General features: G+C 39.5%; 1 protein-coding gene across 6 annotated transcripts in view; it reads right to left on the bottom strand.

Moving 5' to 3' along the window:
* PRORP (protein only RNase P catalytic subunit) overlaps positions 1–25,877 on the bottom strand; it is a 54,944-nt gene that overhangs the window by 25,413 nt on the left and 3,654 nt on the right. For all 6 annotated transcript variants that reach the window (XM_072864301.1, XM_072864299.1, XM_072864298.1 and 3 more), the window contains exons 3-5: positions 24,904–24,951; positions 19,098–19,230; positions 3,699–3,806 (exon numbers count right to left, since the gene is read on the bottom strand). In XM_072864301.1, the coding sequence (XP_072720402.1) occupies positions 3,699–3,806; positions 19,098–19,230; positions 24,904–24,951 (289 nt within the window). The remainder of the gene's footprint in view (positions 1–3,698; positions 3,807–19,097; positions 19,231–24,903; positions 24,952–25,877) is intronic.

The raw sequence follows: 25,877 nt of genomic DNA, 5'->3' as shown, positions 1-25,877 counted from the left end.
TAATTGATGCAGCCACATGGTGATTTGTACCAAGAAACAGACCTAGTATAAAACCAACCTGGAAAAAAAAGGGGATTGTAATTACAAACCAAAAGTGTCATATATACTAGAGAAATTGCCACAGAATATTCCTGTAAATCTGCCAAGTCAATAATATTCATGATGATCTGTTAAGTAAGTGCTGGCTGTGAGAACTGAAGTTGCCTGGGGCTACTGGAAGTCATGTATCTAGTTTTCCAGAATGTCAGAAAACTTTGGGGATTAAATGAGTAAAAATCATTCCTTCAACTTCTGCTTTTTTTCCCTCTCTTCTCATCCCTTAAGGTACTTGTGCCTTGTCCACACAACCCAGCCCCTTCCCAAGATGCCTAAGGAATACCTAAATGGAATTAAAAACACTAGGATGTTTGAAAAAAGAAAGGAATATTTTTTCAATGTTTTCTTATTTTAATCATATGACTAAGAGTTAGCTAGAGTTGGTCTTCAGCAAAACAGTTACAGTTCTTAAAGCTAAATCAAACCATTCCAAAATGTAAATTTACATTCCAAACCAATCAAACCATTCATGGAACAGTATTTTTTGTTGAATTTAAATAAAGACTAGAATGCATTAATTACCATATTATTGTCACATAAATCTTAGGCCTTCTCCTGTGTTTAACAATGGCCTTTATTTTGCTATTCTCTCTAAAGCACATTAAGGGACATGGTCCAAAAAACCTAACGATGGGCACACAGTAACACTTACAGTGTGTTATAAACGGAGAGCAACAATCTCATTTTCTCTTTCAACCATCGCTGCATACTAAGCTATACACTGGAACAGAAAAGTTTATAAAACAATATCCTGACTGGGCTAACAGCTGCAGTAATGAACCCTTGAAAAGAGCATAGACTGACTCCCACCTGGAAACTTAAAATAATTTAGCTTTTTGACACGTAAAACACGGGTGGGGCAGTTTTTAACACAGGTCCTTGGAAATACTGCTTCTTTATTATCATCTCTCAAGTCGAACATAAGAGGTCACTAGCGAGTCACAGCATGCCCCTCTTCTTCAAAATGGGACAGTCATGCTGTCCCAGCCAGCCAGTTTGACTCTTAGCTTTTTTCCATCCTTCGTCCTCTGCCACCAACTTCTCTTGCATTTATTTCTCCTCTCCATCCTCTCAGTTCTGCACTATGTTTCCCTATGTAGGTTGAAGAGTTTAATAATGCAGGCTGTGAATGCCCCGGACATGCCACTCCACATTTTCCATTCAGCTGCTTCTGGTGTGAGGATAGCAGCCTCCAAAAGAGGATGTTCTGTGGCAGAAGTCAGCCCTCAAAGGGCAGACTACAGTGTTCAGAGAGGTCAGCATTCACAGATGGGGGACTACTTGGCAGCAACACCAGTAACCTGAAAAGCAACACATGCAGAGATTCCTGTGGCCTTCCCTTCCCTCATCTGGAAGAAAAGTTTGGAGACAGAAGAAAGGATTGCTGTGCTTTGCGGTTTTTTTTTTTTTCTTTGTTTTTAGCAGTCTTGAAAAAAGAGTAAGAAAACAAGAATACATGCTTCTTGTCAGAAGTATCCAAAAGAAGAACAAAGACACAGTCCTTTCCTGACATGTTACAAGACAGGAGTTCAGAGTCAAGAAGAAATAAACCAGGATATGCTAGCATCCAGCATGATCTCACATTTAAACAATGTTTCCAGTTGGAAAAAAACTGTAAACTCAATAGTTAATACTGTAATCATGTATAAAGACATCTATCATAAAAACTAATTTAAAACTATCTCAATGAATAGACAGGCTCAATATAGGAAAGAGTCTTTAGTAGTTCATATGTCTAGAAGATTATTTCTTTTGGCCAGTGAAGGAGCTATTTTGCTGCTTAGAGTGCATGTATACAACTTCCCATGCCAAAAAAGGTACTATCCAGCCAGTGAATATCTACAGGTATAAGGCAGGAGTAATGAGCATGTCTATCCTATCTCATATGACGACTCCACACTCTCAAAAACAGGATACAGATAACATGAGCGGCAAAAGACTAGCTGGCAGGAGCTCCCGTGATTAACATTTTTTTGTGCATGACAAAATGCAATAATAATTAACAGCAATATAGCTCATAGAACAAGTAAATTTTAGCTAAGAGAATCTTCTTCTGGAGGTAAGATAGGGTGAGCCCAAGTTACTGTTCTGTTGTGCAGGAAGGAAAGGCAGATCTTCCTAAAAATCCTCCTAATTTGTAAATACCTGGGATTCAAGAGAGATCTGACCTGTATCTATATGTAACAACCTAAATGGAAAGTTGATGCCTCCATACGGTCCTTCTGGAGCTCCCTGGCATCATGGATCCAAAAGTCCTTCCAACACGGCAGAAGCTAAGGAGGAACTCAAAGGCAGTTTATGCTGCTCAGCATGCTAATACCTCGTAGTAAGATTTCTGATCAGAAATTGGCAGTAATTATCCTGCAAAACCAGGCTGACTCTTTCCTCCATTGCTTCCAGCTTTCACAGAACATTCAGGATCCTGTTCAGAGCTCCCACGCTGGGACAGGCATGCACTGAGGAAGGAGGTTCGTTTCTCTTCCCCTTCTTTGGCAGCATAGATCTGTCTGTCTAAGTCTTAAAACACTGTGCCACTACATGCTGCCTGGGATTCTTCTCAGATAATCAACACTTTCTCCCTGATCCCATGCAAACAACTTGCAAACTTCCTTTTCTGCTTTCATAGTAAGGAAAGTACCCTCTTCGTGAGCCAGTATCTCATGAAACTTCACTGCAGCTCTCAAACAAACATCTTTCAGCAAGTTTATCTAACCTCCCTAGCTCAGCTGCTTTTATCTACGTATATGAAAGCATATCCTGCTTCTTAAGAATAGTTTTAAAGTAGTTCTTAGAACAGAAACGTATTTCTTGTAATTACTAGAAGTAAATTACTTCCTTTATTATCAAGCTCATTTATAACTTAGTTTTAATTTCAAGAGTGTGAACATTTAAATTCTGGTTTGGGAATACATGTGAGTTGCTACTTCGTTATTCCTAATTTAAAGTAAATATTTGATTGACAAAAAAACCCCTTAAGCCATTTCTCAGTGAAATGCTAAAGGGGAGTGCCAAGAATTCTGAAAAATAAGTATCAGTAAAAAAGCAGGATTATTCTTCTAAAAATCACCAAGTGGAAAGAACTGAAGCCAGTTTGAGCTGCCCGTGTAAGAACAGGACTCAAATGCTTAAGGCAATAGGAAGTGAAATAAAGTTTAAACTTGTACAGGATGTGGTTTGAACTAAGGGATTATCTTAAGAAGAACTCTTACCAGCATAACTGTATTAGACTAAATTTTCTATATGGTAGATTCACTCTGTTTCAGAAAATCCCTATTATTATGAAAACATACCCACTCACACAACATATGTCCTAATAATGTTATTATCAATAACTTAGCTGTAACTATGAGCACTGCATACACAGGGAAATTTAGGTATTATTTTTTTACACCTAATACAGTCAAATATGTAAGAAGAACCATCTTCCCACTGATCATTTTTAGTTTGTGAAGTCTAAATAACGCTTTGAACTTCATTGTAACACGTGCTACAAAAATGTTTGATCAGTTTCTCAAGAGGATAAGTAATAATGAGGCACTAATTGTTTTACGATCAGCCTAAGCATACACAAAACTCTTAATGAATATTTAACCAGCACTTACATTTTCACACTGCATCTTTCTGGGTTTTATGTGGGAAACATTGAGTCCATCAATAACAATATCAAATGGAAGTCGATTTTCCACAAACATTTGAAAGGCTTCAAATTCCTGAAATAAATAAACAAACAAATGGGGGGGGGGGGGGGAATATATTGAGTTTAACAGAAACAGATTTCATTCAGTTTTTATGAAAAAAAGAAACAAAGCCTAAATCTCTCACTTTTTCTTCGTTGGCTACATTTCACATTTTTACTTGCATATTTGCTAAAACAACTGCCAAAAAAAACCCCCAAAACCCAAACTTTAAAAGCCAGAAGTGCTACAGTGGATACTTCCTATATAATTTAAAATTATATTACAACTGAAAACCAAACCTTTACAGTCATCCAGATTTTCAAACTTGTATTGCAAACTGTACACTTTTATAAAAATACATGCTATAGTCATAGTTACGCAACAGCTGCAAGACAAAGCAACTTTACATACCAGTAGACTGTGACACTATCACTAACTCTTAATGTTTCCAAATGTGAAAGAAGCATTATATTTAGTTTCTCTGTAAGAGTTCTGAAATCTCTGAATGCCAGCCTTTGGATAACAGACCTATATTTAAATAAACATTCATTTAGAAACACAGCTCTCCATTTGTGAGAAATACACAGCTTTAAAGCTAGCAAAACAATGAACTTTCTTACTAGGTCAGAAATGCAGTGATTGAGCAAACCAACAGCATCCATCCAGTTTTTCCAACAGAAGGAAAACCACAATTGCTTTAGGCTTGAGACCCCGTAGGAGGAGAACAGAATACAAAGTAATAATGAAATCTTCAGGAATTCCTCCCTTTATTTTTGAGGAAAGATTTAGTGCTTTTAGCAGACACTTGCATTAGATTTCTACTTCCTGCTTCTGACTGTTTTTAACAGGCACAGGGACCCTAATCCATCCTGGTAGGCAGTGACCTGGTTCCATAAATGACCCTTCTAGTAATAGGCAAGACTTATTTATCAGGTAATAGAGGTTTCACAGTCCAAGGCTATAAATGAACTTTCATAGGAACTCAAAACAATTGCAAATTTCATGCCTTCTGCTCAAAATTCAAGAAGCACTTTTCTAATCTTGCCTTCTCCCATGTAGCCATATAGCAATATATATGTAAAGAAAAAACATCTCCTCAGCACCCAAACAAAAACCTATGCAGCATATACAATTCTTCCTCGAAGAAAGGAATGAAAAAAGAATTCATTTGTCCAGAAAATACATTGCTGTCAGGCAGTAACAAATGATCACCAACTTCAAATTTAGTCAGAATGCTTATGACAAATTATACTAGGAAAAGTACAAACCAACTAAATGAGATAAGGATGCCTCACTCAGATGTTAAAATTTCAGGTATAATTTCCAAATGAACACAGGTGTACTAGTCAAAAGCACACTGATGAGAACACAGACAACCCAGGGCTCAGTCTAGCACCACCAGAATCAATTGCCTTTTATGTGATCTTTTCTCCATGGCTTAAATGTTATTATTGAGAAAGTTTAAAAAGCTGGGCAAGAAAAAGATCATCTCAAACAAAAATACATTGTTCGCACTTGTGAAATGTTTCCCCCTGCCCCCCAGCCCCAATCTCAATGTATTTTATATAGATGAATAAATACTCTCATTGCCATCTGACAGGGACACCAAGACACAGAAAAGAAGTCACTAGCAAAGGCGGTGCAGGGAGTGGGAGGAGAAACAAATGCAAGCCCAAACAACAAGGATTCCTGACTTCTGTGCTTATGCCATCCAGTGGACTTCCCCGTGGTTCAAAAGCAGATGAGACATCACTGTAATACTGGATGGCTGTCTGAAATGTGGGAAAGATAAAAAGAAGGAAAACGCATGCAGACCAAATGAAGGTAAAATAGGAAAGTTCTGAGACAAAGGTGAGGGAAAATGGAAAAGACAAAACAAAGTGGAAGCAGATGAAAATGCACAATAAACAATCCAATAGAGCGTTATTTTCCTAATGCCAACAAATGCCAACATTATTTGAAGTAACATGGTTACAGTCAAGTAAACATTTTTTTAATGTACATGTAATCTTGTCTTCAGGGGCTCAGTTCAATATAAAAATTCTCCACAAAGTGCTTGTTTTGAAGCGGTATTTTATTTCAAGTGACAATAGTCCTAGAGCAGTTCCTGAAGGGATGGGTTTTCCCTGATGGGCAAAGTAGAGTGCTTTGTCAAGGGAACACCACAGCACGACTTGGGGGAGCAGCAGAGGAGTTTGGTGGGTCAGCACCCCCCTCTACCCACTCTTTGCTTGGCTCCCTCTCCTCTCCTAGCAGGGCAGATGGGGCAGGAGCTGCCAGAAGGGTCCTGCTGAGAGGCACCAGGATAGGCTCAGCACCTCTCAGAAGCCAGATCCTGGCTCTCTGGGGTTTACTTTTGGAGCTGGGGAGAAGCTGCAAGCCTTTTCAGTGTCATTCCCTTGGCCAGCCTACCTTTCCCAGCCATCTCCTCCTGGCCATGTCTCCTGCTCCGTTCTCAACACATGCCTGACAGCATGCTCCTGCCAGACTCCCAAATCTGCTCAACTGTTTTGCCTCACTACCAGTAAACTGTGCAATGTAGTAGGGAGAGGTTTGCTGCCACAGGAGACTCTTATGCACACAGGGAGATGAGGAGTTAACAGCAGAATAAGTGCAGAAGACAAATGGCCAAGTTTAATTTATGTCACCAAATACAGAAGACTCCACTTCAGCCTTGGACTGAAAATCCCCAAGGATCTGTTCATTTTCTCCTCGCCATCCATATTTCCCCAGCAACACACAAGAGCGCTCCTTTCCTTTTCCAGAAAAATAATACATAAGGAACCACAGAGAAGATCCAGGTCTGCTCCTCTGAGAGACAGTTTTTGAGTCACCATATTTCCCATCCTCTCTGGACACAGGGAAGGAAAAGGGCGAAGCCTGGGAATAAGTAGCAGGCTACGTCATCCAGATGCAGTACAAAAAGTTATTCAAACATACACAGACTTACGCTGTAAGAGAGAAAGTATACAATTCGAAGGATGCTGATCTTTCAAAGATCAGGATTTGTCTGGATTTTATGCAGATCCTACTTACAGCCACAGTAATAAAGAGATGATTCACCCACAATTCTCTAAAGATATTTCCCTCACTAGCCAACTGTAAGAAGAAATTGAAGATCTTCTTTATAAGCAGTAAATAAAGCAGAGCACAGCTGCACCTAGGGTACAGCTGATCAAGAGAAGCCAGACACAATAATCATCAATGCAGTACAACGATGACGTGAAGGTTGGTTCAGGCAAAAAGAAGTGAGCTACTCACACAGGCTTCCCCTTCCAAACAGAGAATGCATCTACATATAGCCCTGCATATGCCACAGGAATGTTTACATGGAAACTTACTGCTGAATATGGCAAGGGGCACTTCTGATGAACCCCTTCAACGTGCCAACAAGTAGCAAAACATCCCTCTCTCTTTCTCTGTAAGAGCACCGAAACAAACACAGCAAACCTTACACTGATTTCTAACTTGTTCTGACCGGGTTAATCTCACAAAGTTTCTGAGGAAAAGTCCATTCTCCCAGCCTTGGAAACTCACTTCAACAGAGTTGGCAACTGAAGGGACAAAACTTTAAAAATACATTCAGCATTGCTTATTGACATGACCCTCTTAATGCTCGGGAGCCACAGAAAAATGTTGCAATACAGCAAGGCTGTTACCTCACTGCAAGACTTCCCCCAGCAGCCCGTGCACTGTGTGAACACACCACCCTGCAGCAGGAATACTCGCGACGCAGCAAGGTGCTCACGGGAGGCTCCGGTGATACCCTGTTTCACACCACGTACAAAAGAAAAGGGAATTTTAAAAAACCCACCTTTCATTCATCGCCTAGCTGGGAAAATAGGGGAATGCCAACTATACAACCATTAGAAATGATTCACTGCACCTTCTACTAAGAAAACTTATCTTTGCAAATGGACACCACACTGACTAAATCAATTTGGAAGTAGGAGCCAGCCATAATAAACCCATGATGGAATTTATCTTGACATGATGAATTAAAGACATTTAAAATAATTTTTTGTTTAACCACTAGCGTGTGAGTGGCTCAAGTCCATTCATATCTCAGCAAAAGCACAAGTGTCTCGCACTTTTTTGATATTCCTCACCAGCTGGATGACTCATGAGCTATTTCACCATCATTTTATACTGCTGTGTACTGGTGCTGCCACAGAAAGAGGTGTTTCTACCTTCTCCCTTCCCTCAGCCATTCATTCCTAGCCTTGCTCCCTCCTCTACCTATGCACATACATTTGTTGGCACAAGGAGAAAGACTGAAGTGGATGAACTGAGCCAATGTAACAGTCTTTAGCCTGCACCAGTCTCTCTGTTCAGGTCAGAGCACAGAGGTTTGTCCTGGCATGAAAACGCAGCCAGGACATGGAATAAGAATAAGACTGGTAGCAGGTGAGACTACTGGGATCACCTTTTCCCATAGGCCGCCCTGACTATGCTAACTGACTGGATTGTGAAACTACAACATTTTATGAGATTTATCTCTCAGCCTGGGGTGTTGCAGCAAAACAAGAGATAGAGGCTGGTTTTAAAAAACAGAAGTATAGGAATTATTGTTTGAAAAAGAAAGAAAGAAAAAAGATTGGTTTTGCTATTTCAAACCATTCATTTCAAAAACATTTTTTTTTTTTAAAAGCGTGACCTCAGACTTCAAAACTCTGGCTTACACAGCCAATAATATTTGAAATAGCAGTAGTAATAAATCTGAAAATAGGACTTTTCTGTAAGAGTATTGATACTATTTCAACTTCTGTAGATACATTTATAAACAGAAATGTATGTTTTTCTTCCAATACCAATGCACACACAGACTAGAAGCCTCAAAAGCACAATAAAAACGAGGGGAGGAATTCATTATTAGTATTTAGAGATTTACTATGTTAAATATGGTAACATAGAAATAAACATTACAATTGAAGACAAAACAAAGAAAACATGGCTAAACAAGCATGTCCTTTGATAAGAGCAATGAGAGTAATTCAAATGAGTATTTTGAAATAATGTTAATGTCCATAACAGATCTAAGGGTATGACAAGTTTCAGATCACAGAAAGGTTAGATCACTCGAGCATTCTTCTCCTCAAGTCTAAATAGGAAATATGTTAGCAACTAGAAATAAAAATAATGGTATTGCTCAAATTCTTCAACAATCCAAAATGCCTACTCATCTAAATGCCAAAAAACAAAAGTAATATAATATACAAAGGAGATACATGAGCAAATCCACAGAGGACTTTTAAATACAAGAAAGGCTATTATGTTCATGCCAACATAGAATTTGGAAAAAAGGGGAAAAAAAAGGAAAAAGAAAAAACACTACCAAAAACTATTAAAATCACTGCAGAAAAGAATGCTTGTCACTTCTTCTAAACAATAAAGTTTATGCTCACTCATCAGGAATGGTGGAGAGACACTAAAGTCCAATTAAAAAGTGCAAAACTACAGTATTCAACATATATTGTTTCCAGAAGCATTCACAATAGTTTAAGCTTTGTACAACAGAAAAAGCAGCACTTCTCCTCTCCGTATTAAAAGACAATATACTCAAGTGCAAGGAAAGAGCAAATTCTAATTACCAGAATATTATACTGCACTTAAGTATTATGTAACACTACCCTTATTATCAAACAGGGTATTTTTCAACAGCATAAGTGCAGCTTTTAGATTAGTGAAAACATTCACTTTTTAACAGTTTCATAAAATACAAAGTGATGGGGGTTGCTTTGTTTTCAGCAATATTTCTTGGTATCAGAAGAAAAACACAGGAATGAGCATTAGAGTGTGAGAAATAAAATTCAGCTGTCAAACTGAAATCCAGCCAATTTTTTTTAAGACGCCTTGTTGGAGCACTCTTAAATCTGTTTGTTGCTATGCCAGAAGGGTTTGAATATTTCCCCCACAGTTTCAAAGGCTGGAAATCCCCTTCAAACCCTTATAAGCAGGAAGGCTTTTCTCAGTATCGTGTATGGTATCACTATGTACTCTCGACTGTATACAATTTGTTTGCCCTCTGTTGTATGCTTCTAGAGTTAACAAATAATCCAGGAGTCACAAATTCCTGTGGCTGTAGCCTTCAGAGATACCCTCACAAACAGGAAGGTACTTGCAGGCACACCGACAACCTGGCTGAGATGTGCTCTGTGTTGCCTGTTGTAGCCCTCCGTCAACAGCAGGCAGTGTTGTCATGGGACTTGTTCCTGCCTGCCTACATCAGACAGCAGAGGGTCAGTCACAAGGCCAAGGCAAAACTTGGACCTCAACAATCCAGGCAGCGCACTTCTGAAACGTCCTTCCTGAGCACACTTAACACGGAGGGAGGAACAAGCAGTTTGTGCTGCTGTCCTCAGTGGAAAAATGCCCTCACCTTTGCAAGGCTGCCATCGTAAGTACAAGAGTATAGAAAGGGACCATACCAAGGTTTCTTTTAAAACAAACAAACAAAAAAACCTTGCAAAGGCAGAAATATTTTGAATTCACAGTGCTTTCAAAATTAAAAACACTATTTTGAAACCTTTTCATCTTAGGGCAAAACCACCTAACAGAATGCTAAACCAGGAAAAGATTTACTTGAATGCTTAAATACAATGTAATGGGCATGACAGAAAGACAGTGGAATAACACAAAAGCAATGCATCATGAAGTTCATAGAAAAGACAGCATCCCAAGTAAGTGAGGCAGACTAGCACTTAACTACAGACAGTCCATAATATCCATGTGGAAAAATGCTACATCAATGTCAGACAGCTGGCTGTACCTCCATGCTGCTTTCTCTGCTATGCTGGTACAAATGTTTGAAGCAAATCTGAACAAGGAACTGATCTAGCTGAAAAAACACCCACAAGAAAACAAAACATTATTTTGTCATCTAGGTTTGTGCCCTGCTTACCACGGGGCTGTGCTCACTTGTTTCCTGGCACACTTGCAGGGGCCAAAGGGGGCAGGAATGAACAGCTGGCAGTGTGGTAAGGCTAGTTAATGCTAGTTTAAAAATCACACTGCCACCAAATGCTTATGCTAACTAATATTTGCAATCTCAAGAGAAACAGCAACTGTTCTGGGGGACTGAATGGCCCCACATGTTCTATCCCTATTTTAATATTTCTAGAAACAATCCAGATAATTATACATCTATGCACTCAGCATCTGTACGTTGTAATATGGTTGAACCGATCACTAAAAATTGTGCAAACCCACTGGAATAATATGATCTGGTAGAGTTTAACGTGCACACCTTTTGCAAAAGAGTATCTCTAAAAATTCCTTCCTTGTGTCAATGAAAATGTAGGTGAAATAGAACCAGCTGGCATTAATTAGATTTTCAAAAAACCTGACACAAGACTTCATTACAAGCTACTAAAACACTAAACTAGTTACAGCATTTAAAAAAGGCAGAAAAGAAAAAACAAAGGGTTATGCTAAAAAACTAGGAGCATCTTTCAAAATTCTGTACTAATTCCCATATATATGAAATATATTACAGATATTTAGGAAAGGGGACGGCACAGAAGAAGCCAAACCAATGACAAGTACAAAACCAAATTAAATTGAGCATCAGAAAGATGAAACAATGCATAATATAGGAAGAAAGTGCACTTATATTTTACAGATTTCTGGAGGAACTCTATCAACTTAAATTATTGTTATAGTGTAATGAAAACATCTGCTCAAATTGCTGATGTTCGAAAACAAATCTAATCAAATCCTAAAAGATAAGGCATTGGATAGATAACATGAAATTATTAAAACCTGTTAAGCTATTCTAATTATCATAAATTATAATAAAGCCCTATATTAGACAATTCCACATAGGCCTCTGCAGCATCAGAAGAATCTGTCTTTGATTGCAGCTGGAGACCAGGTCCTCAACTTAGAAGGACCTTTGGTAACCGACCAAAGGACCAAATAGTAAAGGGCCATTCAATAATGCTTAAGTTTCAAGAGGTAACATTTCAAAGTGTCTTAAATCAACATGTGCTCACACTAATTTTACTTTAGAACTATTATCACAGAACTTAGCAATATTCAGAGACAGTGAACACTTAAAAAAAGGATGGTAGTGTATGCAGTCTGCATTATGTAAACATGTCTCAAGATCCTACTTGGTGGAATGCATGAGCTGCAAGTGAAGGACTGTGTGTCCAAGAGGTTCCTGATAATCTCCTTAAAAATCAGCTACTCAGATAATTCATATCAGTTTAATTCTTTAGTTAAAAGTTACTCTTCTGATTTCATGCTTATGGTCCTGTCTGCCTCTGTGATCAGCTAATGAACAGGAAAAAAGAAATACTTTATCAAGGTATGCCATTCTTAAACCTTGGTGAAATTCTTCAATTTCTTCTATTTCTCTCTATTTCTTCTTATACGTTCCAGCTAATGTAAGGAAGATACAGATCTGAGAAAAATCACTGCATCAGCAAACCACGTCTGTATTTTGCTTAGCAAGATCTGAAGATGATATACAGTGGAAACAAGGTTAGCAACTGTGTTTTAACCAAGCAACGGGTGTTCAAAAAAAACAAAAACCAAAAAATTAGAACCAGATTTTTCTTGCTTGATTGCACTAACTGGAATATGAAGAATGTATCATGTTAGGAGAATTTCCAAATAAAGAGGTGACAAAGTAGTAGTTTAAAAAGGCTGTGGAGGACAATGAAACAGGTTTAGACAGTGGATTGGAAGAAAGGTGCATTCTTGTGTTGCAGGGTGGTCTAATTTTGCTGCATAACCATTTGATGGCAAAGGAGACCAAGTGACCTGAACAAAATCCCAACTCACTCCTTGCTATATGAATTAAGAAAAGGAGGCCTGTGGACCACCCCAGAAGATCTGACCCACCCCAAGAGAGATTCTCTAATGCTGAGGTAATTGAAGGAAAGAAATATGTGCCGAATTTATAATGTTTTCATCTAGAACTATTTCTTGCTACTAAGGAAGCAGCTAAGTCTTTCATCCTCCTGCCAAGACTCTGTACTTCTGTTTGCTTCCAGTATCAGGAGCCTCTGGGGTAAGGGAAGGTGCAAGAGAAACTTTAGAAAAATTCCACCTGCCTTTGTCTCTCACCACCCATTTCCCATTTGGTCTCCCTTCTTCCCCTCCTTCTCCTTCCTCCCAGAAGTTCCCTCCCCTCCAGCAGATCCTACACAAGAAGAGCGTAACATCCACCCTGAATTAAATGGAGGCATGAGGACAGAAAGTAAGCAGGATAAAGGCTGCAGCTTGGGCTGCAGTGCTCTCAGACTGAGCACTCTACTACTGCAATTGTCTCAACACCTGCCATAAACCATTACCTGTCTTTATTCTGTGCTACAAGATTGACTAGTGGATCAAGCTCTGAGGCTAGTGTTCTCTCTAACCCCCAAACTAACTCTAGTTCTAGCCAAAACACTGCAACTGAAACAAACCCACAGCTAATCCTGAGCCCCACTCAGACAAGCTCTCCTCTGTCCTTGTGGATGTTACAAGATCTAGCAGCAAACCTGGCTGTTAAGGCAATGCAGCATTCTGCCCTACTGAATACTAACCCTATACTGACTGAGTCCAGTGGCCCATATTTAGCAGAGATCTGGGGGAAAAAAAGAAAAAAAAAGCTATTCAACCCTATCCGCAAATGTTGTCTCATCTTTGTAGGTTTCCCTAGACCTATGACTCCACATCTTCATGATCCAGGAGTCTTCAGGCTTGATATCAGTGTATTGAATTCTAACTGCAATGCTAACCCTATCCTTATCTACAAGCTAATGACCGTATCCTTCCCATAACCAAAAATTAGCCACAAGCCAACAATAGATTTAGTCATCAATCTGCTATTCTGCAAAACCTGTAGAATTAAACTGTTCAGCACTGGCCATCCTATAATCAAACAGCAGCTATAAGCAAGTTTTTTGATCAGTGTTGTTGCAGACTAGATAACACATTTGTCCTTACTGATGCCACCTCTCATTTAATGCTCTGGCCTAACCACAGTCATATTAAGCGAGTGCTTCAATTATTTTAAGTCCCAAATACCTACCTAGTCTTATCCATAGCCCAACACCAACATGTACCCAAAAGGCTACCAATAAGCCCTTCACCTCCACTGGCATTAGCTCTCTCAATCTGAATAAACTTGTAAAATCACAACAATAACTCAAGTTCTCCAGCACCTGCTGTCCAAAACACTAATCTCCAAACATCACACTTTCAGGACTTTCTAGATTCAGCAATAACAGGTTCTCCCATCCTTGCCATCCTGAAACCCCAGCTTACCTACAAGCCAGTAACTCATACCCATGCAAAAATTAGTCATAACTTGCTCATCTAAGCCAACCTCAGCATTCATCCTACTCTTGGGCCTCCTAGAAGAGAGAAAAGGGGGGCAGGGGGAGAAGGGAAAGAAAAAAAGAAGGGGGGGGAAGCAAGCTCAGAAATCTCTACCATCTTGAAGGCTAGGCTTAGCCCTAATCCTAACCCTAACTACAGCTCACCACCCCTATATCCCTCTCCAGAACTAAAAGAAAGCTTTCAACCCATGCTGGCACCGGCAGGATTTTCATCCTGCCAGCACGGTTCTTGCAGAAGCTAGCTCTGAATCCAAGTGTTGTCATTTTAAACTGAACCCTAGCAAAGTGACCCACTCTGCCACAGAACTGACAAGAGGACTTTCAGTCATTCCCACCTGAGAAGAAACCACAGGAACTGTTCCTGCCCAAAACAGCCCCCATCCCAGTGCAAGGGGCTTTGCAGCATTCAGCAACATGCCAAATTTTTGCACCCCTACTGTAGAGGACAAACACTTAACTGGGAGTCTGATCCCTTTGCTGCAATGTGGCACATATCTGTGAGGGAAGGGGGCACATGAACCCACGGGAGAAATTCCACCCAGCCTTCTCCTTCCTTACATGTTTCCTCCACTCAGAAAGTTCTTTGCTCCCTGGCAGTGACAGGGAGGAGGTAAATGGCACACATTCACATATATGTGAATAGAGGTAAAGGAGGTAAACAGCACACGTAGCCTGGGCTTTGGCACACACTGTGCACACAGTATCAGCTGTTTGCTGGGAAGGGGTTTTCTCCTCTTCAGCCCCTGATCTTCTCAGGAGACACAGCAGGCCTAACTGAATTAACTAGCCTTCTCTTTCTCCCTGAGTTCAGGCAAAGAAGCCGTGACATCCAGGTGCAAGATGGACAGCCATAATCACCCAGACATCTCAGGGCAGGTAAGGGTAGGTCACCTTGGAAACAGCTCACGTGCAGGCAACTTAGCTGACTTTGACCACAAGTTGAGAGTCAATAAAGCAGGTAGAAGAATGAGAAGATCACACTGGAAGTTGGGAGTGAAGACTCTGCCAGATGGAGTTAGGGCAGACTGTGTCAGACACAGTTTTCTTAGAGTTTGGAGTACACAGGGTTTTTGGAAGTAACAAACTATTCCATTCAGAACAGGACTGACATATACCACACAGGGCTTTGGGGCAAATCACGGAGATGGGAAACATGCACATGTGGAAGGAGAAACAAAGCTTTATAGAAAAGAAAAGGCATCAATCTAAAAGTAAGAGATAGAGCTTTATTTTCAACGCTCCTTGGAAACAGCACGACCTCATTCAGTTGCAAAAATAACACTGAGATGAATGGGTCACTTCCTCTTCCCCCTCCAGTCTCTTATATTCTAGAAGAATATGTAAAACCCCTTTACACACTTAGCACAGATCTAGTGTGGGGTCTTTACATGCCCACAAACCCATCTCTTCCTGCCTTCCTGACAGCACATACACATCTCCCGTGTGCTTCCTTCCCCTGCACAACAGTCCTTTCAGGCTTATCAGGGATGTAAAGTAGCCACAAAGGGAATGAAATTACTGCATTTGTGTATTTGAGAGAAACGCCTGGAAGCAGCTGCGACATGAAAGTTGTCACAGCAAAAGTTGATTCTGCCTCTCAGTATACCAATTATATCATCTCAGGCTCAGTGGCATAGCTCCCAATTAAATGCAGCCAGAGTAAACAGGCATCCGACTGAAAACATCATATAGACAGACATTGGTACAAAAGGTGACAGTCTTGTTAGAATTGTTTAATTTGTACGGCAGCCTGCAAGGTTGCAGCTCACTGTATTAGATCATCATATGACACCCTAACAGGCCTTTCAGTAGTTGTGCATAAAGACCTGAATTGATGTCTATTTTAACGTGTAACAGGTATTTCCTTATCATGGATAATCAGTTTTACAGTTCATGCAAGCCATCTTTTCAACGTATTTGTAAATAGTGTTCAGTACCATTCTGATGTACAAACCTAAGTTATTTGATTTTCTTCCCTAAAACTAATTACAAAAAAGATTTTTTTTAATCACAGCACAACAGACTACTTTTGGGGGATCCTCAACAAACCAAATCTTTGCTCCTAGTTTTCTACTCTGATCGCATTTATTCTTAAGTGAGAGAAAAAAAATCAAATAAAGCAATGATGCTGTTGCAGAACTAAGACAAAAGACTATTCTTCAGTGAAAAAAAGAAAAGATTCCAAATGCATTACACATTCAATTTGAAACACTGTTCGGAAAAAAAAAAAATGTTTAGAGCTCAAAGCAACTCAAACTGTTTCCCTGAACAATCATTTCATTGCAAGAAACACAGATGCACTAAAGAAAACTAGTTAGGAGAAAAGAAGGAATAGAAAGCTAAAACGTTTTCTATTTGAATTGCGGCTACTACAAAAAAATGAGTGACTGGAAAATGGAAACCCCCCTCTCAGATATACTTGCTTACATCCTATTTTCAGCCTCTTCACCTAGCTTCCCCTCTGGAAAACCCTGGCTGCAGGAGAAGTCACACAGTCTGGCATACCTAAAATGGGCAGCATATTTTCATCACCACGTCTGCTTTCACAGCACAAAGGCAACTAAAAAGTCCCAAATTTATTTCTGGAAACCTCTGACACATCACAACACTGTTTTGCCTCTACCTCCATATCCATGCTCAAAATTCACTGAGGGAGCAGACTTTAAGCTGCACAGCCAACAGTAAACACACTGAGTTCATCTCCATTCAGCCTCCTGGCGACCACCTGCTAATAGGGAACTGGAACAAGGTCAACTTGGAACTAGCAAGTGGGTGGCCCCAGAGTGGCAAATGACAGAATTTCAGCTATCACATGGACTAACAAAATCTACTGACATCAAAACTTAAAATAGCGTAGAGAGTCTTTGTTTCATTAGATCGCATTCATTTGATCAATCAGGTTCTCAAACAGGGGGAATGTCATTTCCACTACTGCTCAGCTTGGGTGTCAATGTTACCCAGAACTCCCTTCCCAAATCTCCCCACCTTCAACTGGTACTGCTAATCTAGTGCTGCATACTTGACAAATTTGAAATTTTCAAGACAGCAGTCACCACAGGGAACAGAAATGAAACTTCACAGACTAGACAGTTAACTGGTTAAGGAATTAAAAGTTTTGTTGTTGTTGCTTTCTTTAATAAACCAACCTCAACCATCATTTTCACAAAGGCTTGTAGAGAACAGATAGAGTTAGTTATACGGTGTGCAATAAAACACATCCTTTTGTTAATCTTATAATGTTATCAAACACCAGTACCCATTAAATACTTAAAATTGCTACCTTTTTAAGGATAATTTTACTCCCCTGTACAATTCACAGCTAGATCAGCTAAAAGTCCTGAACCGAGGAGCAAACCTGTGTGAAAATTAGATGTCTGAACAATAGGCTGCATATACTACTGTCCTGGTTTTGGCTGAGATAGAGTTAATTTTCTTCCTAGTAGCTGGTATAGTGCTGTGTTTTGGATTTAGTATGAGAATAATGTTGATAACACACTGATGTTTTAGTTGTCGCTAAGTAATATTTACACTGGTCAAGGACTTTTCAGCTTCCCATGCTCTGCCAGGTGCACAAGAAGCTGGGAGGGGGGCACAGCCAAGATAGTTGATCCAAACTGGCCAAAGGGCTATTCCATACCATATGACATCATGCTCAGTATATAAACCCGGGGGAGTTGGCCAGGGGGCAGTGATCACTGCTCGGGGACTGGCTGGACGTCAGTCAGTGAGTGGTAATTGGTTGCATCACTTAGTTCTTGTTTTCCCTGGGTTTTGTTCCCCTCTCTCTCTCGTTATTTCCCTTTTCATTACAATATTATTATTATTATTCTTTTATTGCAATTATTAAACTGTTCTTATCTCAGCCCATGAGTTTTCTTACTTGTGCTTTTCTGATTCTCTCCCCCATCCTCCTAGGAGGGGGGAGGATAAGCAAGCAGCTGCGTGGTGCTTAGTTGCCGACTGGGGTTAAACCACGACAACTACAAGCACCCCAACACTAACTGTTTCAAGTTTCTATAACTGTTACAGATGCGCAAGGTCTGTGTCCGCAGAAAGCCTGAAGAATTAAACCTGGTATCCTCCTCCATACTTCCCGAACTGGTGCCAGGGGCAGCAAAACGACATCCACACGACATCGTCCCTAGGGCATCGCCCTCCGCAGGGCATCGCCCTCCGCAGGGCATCCACACTCACGCAGGGCATCCACACTCACGCAGGTAAAGCAAGAGCCCCCGAGATGTGGCGTGGGCGCCACCTAGCGGAGCCCAGCTTCATTGCTCACGGCTACCGCTGATCCCCGCACAACAGGAGCGGGAACTAGAGCGGCTGTAGCGTCTGCAAACTATGCCCTCGCGTACGTCTACAGTGGCCTTTGAAAAGCCTGATGCTCCTGATGTATACTGTAATTATAAATATGAAAGCGTATCTTTAAAATTGAGGGGTGGTCGGTTGGTTGGTGGGTTGTGAAAGCTGACTGAGCAAAGTGATAATTGGTTCTTTATTGTTTCTGGGAAACAGCTGCCCAACTGAAAAATCAAATATTCAGCACATAAATGTAAGCTTCAGATATGATACTGAACCGAAGAAACACTAGGACTTCTACTTTTTTGCAAGCTCAAAATACTAGATGTCTTATTTTGTTCTAGTTACTGGGTTTTATTCCATATTTAAAGTTTAGCCTTTGAAAGATTAAAAGATTTCCATACCTTTAAAATTTTTTAATGTAAAAAAAATTTAAATTTAAATTATTTCAGTATCCATTAACAGCTGACTGAAAATGTAAGAACAAAGACAATATGAAAGAGGTCAAGACTTAGACCCATTTTATAAACACAACTGAAAAAGGTACATAGGATACTGAAGTATCTAACGGCCTATTAATGTTTAAAGCAATGAAAACACCACAAATCTTTTTTTTTTTTTTAAGTATTTGAACATTAATTGTATATTACCCTCCTAGACAATGAACCTGACAGTGTGCAAGACCTACCTGCGGGCTTGTCTTTCTAAAAGTGTCAGTTCCGTGTATCACGTCCCTTATTATTCTTTCGCTGAGGTTATTGTACTCCTCTTCGGTGAGGTCACTATCCTCCAGCTGATGGTTGCAAACTGGGCACTGTCCACTGTAATAATAGTGAAACAAGAAAATAAAAGGATAAAGGCTTTTAAATAAGAAATACCTTAAATTTTACTAACTTATTGAGTGTCTGCGTATGAGCACAATTCTTTACAAGAACTCCAACACAGTACAATCATCAGAAAATTAGTTGTACTCTTTCTGGGATGCATCCAAAATCTACTAAAGTCATTAGAAATATTTTTATGTGATTTAGTGCAATCAGGATCAAAGATTTAACTCTAGAGATGGTTGAGGATTTAGGACTAAAACTCTGCATGAGAGCATGGGAAAAAAGAAAAGTATTTAAATATTCACCAGCATTTATTTAGGCCTTGAGAGATCAGAGTTCAATTCCCAGCATTACCACAAATTTCCACATCTCTAATATTTGGAAGTTTCCCTGCTACACAGGAGAGTCACCATGGATACATACAGCCCAGCTCTCAATGTGGGAAGGTGATGCACTTGCACTGGCCTGGCCAGAACATATGAAGTAGCTGTAGGCATACTAGTTGAAGCTAGCAGGCAGGCCACAGAGCCTCGGTCTAGCTATAAATCCATTCCAAAGTGTTACATCAAGAAAATGCACCAGTGAAATGCTCCACTATTGTGCCACTGACTGCTCCTACAAAAAAGCTAAGCTACCTGTGCCCGGTTTATCAAGTTTTGGAATAACCAAACCTGTCACAGGTGTAGGAACACCCCCACCCAAAAGGAAAAAAAAAAGAAAGAAAGAAAGAAAGGGTAACATAAATCTGCTGTATGGTTGCAAAAGCAAATAACAAGCAAGACTGCCTTCTTTGTGCCACTTGTCTTTTGATACTGGACTTCCCCTTATTCCTAGGCTAAGACTGTTTGGTCAGATCTCTCCAAGGTGGTCAAAGGGAACAGACCGAGAGCAGAACGTGACGGAAACAGAAATACTGTTTGCTTTGAAAGCCCTCAGCAATACTAAGTCACACTTGCACTGCGTGTCTGTACGATGCCCAATTCCACCAGAGATTTTCTAATACCAGGCTGACTGCACCCAAGCAGAAAGCAGCTTTACATTGCTATCTCCTGGTGACTAAGCACTGCTCGTTTCTTTATTGCTAAGGAACTTTCGTTCCTGCTCTGTAGCACGGGCTAAATATCATCACATGGATCTAGGAACATACACTTCTGCAGAGGAAAAAGCTCTGCAGCTACAGTCAACCAATGGCATCATCTAGTGTTCGTTTCCCAGAGCCAGAAACACCACTCCATCATGCACAGCTGTGTCAGTGATTGTATGATTGCATGCAGCACCAGGACAGTTTCCTTTGTCATCCACATCGTCCACTTCTCTGTACTCTTAGTTTCCCCGTTGCAGGGCCAGCAGCTGTGGTAACAATTGTGGTTCTGCAAATCCCAAATCATATGTTGTTTTGTCTCTGAGACAGACAAGAATTCTCCACTGATGTGTTCATGCATGTTTTTAATACTAAAAGACCAAAGAGACTGAAAATCCATCATAAAAGAAAAGATTACAGACAGAACAATAGGGGATGTGAAAAAACAGACCTCAAACTCTTTCGTTTCCTCAAGAAGAGTGCTGGTATGTCATAGCAGATCCTGAAAAATTTTCCAGAACAGCACGAGTGAGGCAACGCTACAGAGAACACACAGATCCATGCCAGCCAAGAGGCCCAACTATTTTTCTAACCAACCTAGTGCTGCAAAAACTCCCCAGGACTGGGAAAGGCCATCAAAACAAACCACAACCAAGAGAATCATGTCCATTGCTATGAGTCGGGTTTTCGTTCCTACAGCCTGCTGGCACAGTACACGCATAATTCCAAGATGCAACCGAAGACAAGTGTAACTTCTGTGGCCACCTCTGGATTTTTGTATGATCCCCCAGAACTATACCTTGAGAGAAATAACAAACATCTTTTTTAATATCTAGCCTTTTCTGTTATTTCATGTCTCACAATCACCACCTCTGCCCTAACATGTAGTATGAAGGAAATCAAACTGGAACTGTCATCGCTTCCATGTCCCATTTGTTCATTCTTTTCTTTCCTAGTTGTCTCTCCCATTAGCCCCTATAAACTAAACACAGAATCAACACAATGCACAACTCCATACACAGGTCAAAAATGTATGTCATGTATCATTACCATGAACTTCTGGGCCCACCACAAAACCAGCATGTAAGGTGGGGTAACAGTGGAGGACTGAGATAAAACAACCTGCATCTCTGTGCTTGAATTGTGAACTACATTAACCTTTTCTTTTTTCCTAAAAAACGTATCTGAAAGTTTTGCAGATACACTTTCTAAAAACAAACCAATGAGCTGCAAATATACATAGACTTCATGGGTACACTTCTTGACTTGCATCTTTGATTGTGGGTTAAACCTAGAAATTTTTCCAAGCTTAACTCTTCAATAACTACATGAAAAAGGAAAAAGAAACAGTCAGATAGGACATTAACATACACCAAGGAAATTCACAGTCAGTCACGTCTGTTCTCAAGCACTTCTGCCAAGAACATTAGACGTGAGATCCAGCTTGCATCTTCATCACCAGATTGGACACTCCAGCCACGGTACCAAGAAAATAAGTAGAATCTAGTAGCTTCTCCAGCAGGCAGTAAAATGACGCTTAGTCTGAAGGGGTCTTTGGTTCTTCCTGACTGACGAACAATGCCACTTCCTCCCACTTAAGCTTCTCTTATATGCAGGATATGTTGTTGATATTTCACATTTTTCCTTTCTATCATGCTTTGTTCAGAAACCTATATTCACCCAGCTGGGCATAGTTTGAACAGAAGGAGTAACCATTTTTCTCTAAATCCATTCAAATATCTTATTTTCGCAAGCACAACCTCAGAACTGAATCATAGGATTTGAGCTTTAAGTGTTAAAATTGAATGAGTTATTCTCTCCGGCTGTCTCCAGAGAGATATCCTAGAGATGCCAAAGCTAAGTCATTGTTGTTTTCTAAAACCATGGCAATCAGAAATGTTAAATTCTCCCAACAGAGCATACAATAATGCACATACCATAAGCCAAGACTGCATTAATTGCAATGCTGACAGTGCAGTTACTGAATCAAAAAGAGTTACGCATGGAATCCCAACAATGGACATTCACTGCTGCATACAAACAATACACTCCAGCTGCTCAACCCACTGTGGCCGCTGCAGGCTTAGTCCACATACTAGTATAAGCAGTGAGACTGGCTGCTCATATGTAAAGTTACCATTAAATACACCTAATTGCATTAAGGAACTTCACAGTTTGGCAACTGATAAGAAAGGCCTAATGAACTGTTATGAGACTATTTAAAAATCATTACGCCTAAAGTTCAAGGACCTGTCCCATAGTTAACTTGGATCCTTCTGCAACTACCACTTTCAGATTACTTGGAAAAAACAACTCCCCATACCCCAACAAATCAACCCACCCCAATCGCCTATCGACCACCAACGCTCCTGGAAGCCAGTTTCTTCTTCTGAATTCTCAATATGGACTCCCAAAGTGAGCAGAGGCAAAACAGGCACAAGAAACACTCAGCATCTTGCAAGACTGGACCCTTAGTCTAACTGGTGCTTTTCTACAACCATACCTTTAAAATTACCTTGCAATTTTTGTAACTTCTCATTGATCATTTTAGGATTTCATGCCAAGAAATTCCTACACAGAAGGCTTTCACCTCTGTAGGATATATAGCTGTCCTTACAGCTAACTGACCATTTAACTACTTTTTTGAGGAACTACTTTTTTTGACATTGATTTGGAGTATGATGGCACCTATGTATCAAGCATAAAGTCAGACATGCTACAGTGATTTGAATGCAGGCTCAAAAAACTTGAGCTGCAGCTTTCTATAGCTGACCTTGGAAATCTGAAGTTCTTGTAACTCTCAAAGAAAAATGGTCAGCAAACTTCAAGGTTTGTTTGCAGGAGGTTCAAGCTTCTGACTATCACAGTTCAAAGAAACTAGGAGCTCAGTGCTAGAGGAAGAAGAAAATAACCTGGATATGAGCATCTTAGATAAAACTGACAGTATTTATACAAAATCAGAATAACCTATGAATAAGCCTATTAAATTGTCAAACTCAGTTTAGGAAAAAATAGTTCTTCTGGATTTTTTAACTTAAGACTCATATTTTAAGACATCAGTTATGCTGACTGCAGAGATGAGTCTAATAACAATCACCACATGCGTTTCAACGATACCTTAAGGGCTTTGTCCTTCATGATTAGGACCAAAAAAACCTCCACAAAAAAGCCAACAAAACCAACACACCTTTTTTTTTTTTGCTTTCTTAAATCTTAAGGATCTTTTCTGTCAGAAGCCATTTAATTTAAATACAATATAACTCTTACATTCTTTTTCTTTTCTTGAAACCATTTTAATTTTACTCAAACACTTATCCAAGTAGGCTACCTCAAACTTGTTTATTTCAAAATAAAAAGTGTTCATACAGTTATCACAAAATAACTACAATAAAGCACCTTGTCACCACTTTGTTCACAGATTGTTAATCCATGATAAAATGTGAGGTGATATGAGTTAGTTTGGCTCTCAAAGTCTGTAACAGAGTTTACAGACAGTAAGATAACAAGCTACCTCTTAACCAAGGCAATCAACTTTAGAATTTTAAAACTCTAAAGACTGACAAAGGTTGTCTAGAATTTGGTGAATTATCATAATACAGTATAGTAACACATACTCATACATAATAATAATCCATCTTACAGTGAACAACCCCTAGTCTTAGGACAGTGAGTTATGCTGTTCTTTCATGGGCTTCAAAAGCAGCAGACTCTACATGTGCTTTTACTTCAGAGTATGCAACACAGTGTCTTTTTATAAACTTTTCTGGCCTGTTTAAAAAATAAACTTTTTTATAAACTTTTTTTTTTAACTTTTTTTTTTTATAAACTTTTTTTTAATAAACTTTTCTGGCCTGTTTAAAAAGTTTTTATAAACTTTATAAACTATAAAAGTTTATAAACTTTTTATAAACACCCAAAAAACCCATAATCCATTGGAGACATTCTTATAATTAATACATTTATAGTTGACAAATTTTTACAAAAACACAGGACTAGGTTTCCAACAGAATAACATTTAAAATAGGAATTTACAGACATTAAGAAAACTGTGCTGTAATAGAAACATGTATCCAAGATATCTCTGTGAAAACCTAACATAAGAATCATTTTGTCTTCACTGAAAATCAGGTGGGAAGGCAGAACCCTTCCATCTGTACAAATTAACTGTGTGTGAATAGTATCAGTTTTCAAGAAGACATCCATCTACACACCAAAGCTGCTCTGTTAAATATCCTGTTAAACAATGGTATTATAAAGCCAACCAAAAAAGTAAGTCTTTAATTCCTAAACAGTAAACAAATAAGCCACCCAGTAAAACGGCAGCTCTTATTTTTCTCTGTGTTTTTCTGTCTTGTTCTGCTTAGTGTAACTCCTTTCCAACTGTGCATGTTGGGTCTTGCTTAATGCACAAGAATGAGTTGGAAACTGGAGTTTGGGAAATCGTATATACACAGCAAGGTTCATATTCTCAAGGATTAAAATATTTTCTTATATAAGGAAAGCTATTTTTTATAGTTATGAAAGAAGAGTTCAAGATAGAATAATCAAAGACAACACCCCACTTTTAAATAAAATGTTGTATTTACCTGTCTTTAATGCTGGTCAGGTGTCCTCTCCAGTTCCCTCCTGGTATACTAATATGTACACAGGGAAAGATAAATAAAAACATTAGACTCTTATTTAACAATACCTGAATTACAGATAAAGAATAATTCTATTTTGGTCAACATTCTGAAATAAAAGACCAATCAATCATCTACCCTGCAAAGAAATCATACAAAGACTCATATATAATTTAGCAACGCCTGAAAATATTATATAAAGAACCAGCATTTAACAACATTCAGAGAACTAACACCATCAACCTCCCCAGTTTATGTTGTCCCCAAATATTAAGAACCATACAAATAACCAGGCTGCACTGACAATTTTTAAGTTGCTGCCCTCAGAAGCACCTCAGAAACCAGATAGGAAAGTAGGAATCAAGATTTCTATGCAGATGTCATCCTGAGAGATTAAGAAAGATATGCTCATACCAAATGCTGCATTGAGACTTTTTGACTCCACATCATTATCATCATCGCCACCACTACCACAGCCGCCATCATTTTACACCATTACAAGCTGGTGTAAATATTCCTTTTGACCCACAAGATCCAAAACAGAATAGGTTACAGAATGGGAATACCCATGACAATGACAATACCCATGACAACTGCAGACACATCTCCCTTTGCTGCTGTGTTTATCACAGGCTGCACAATCACACATGCCGTGGGCTTTGGAATAACAGTCCTGCTTCTGCCCTCCTTTCCCATTTCTCATGCTGATTCACACCAGTTCTTTAGTTTTCTTACAAAGACAACAGGCAACAGAAACTACTGTGATTCTTTGTTGCACACTCAGATCTCTGTACTGGATCTGGTTTTACTCACTACTAGGAAGTCAGTGCTGGTCTGCTCTTCAGAAAAATAATTTTTTAAAACTAACATCTATTCAGTTACACTCAGAGAGCTCACTTCTGTGCTTACTGTACCATCGGTTTCCTTCATCAGCAAAA

The sequence above is a fragment of the Ciconia boyciana genome, chromosome 6 (assembly GCF_034638445.1).
Source record: "Ciconia boyciana chromosome 6, ASM3463844v1, whole genome shotgun sequence".
Taxonomy (NCBI): domain Eukaryota; kingdom Metazoa; phylum Chordata; class Aves; order Ciconiiformes; family Ciconiidae; genus Ciconia; species Ciconia boyciana.
The sequence above is the reverse complement of the archived record's forward strand: the minus strand, read 5'-3'. Positions and strand labels throughout refer to the sequence as shown.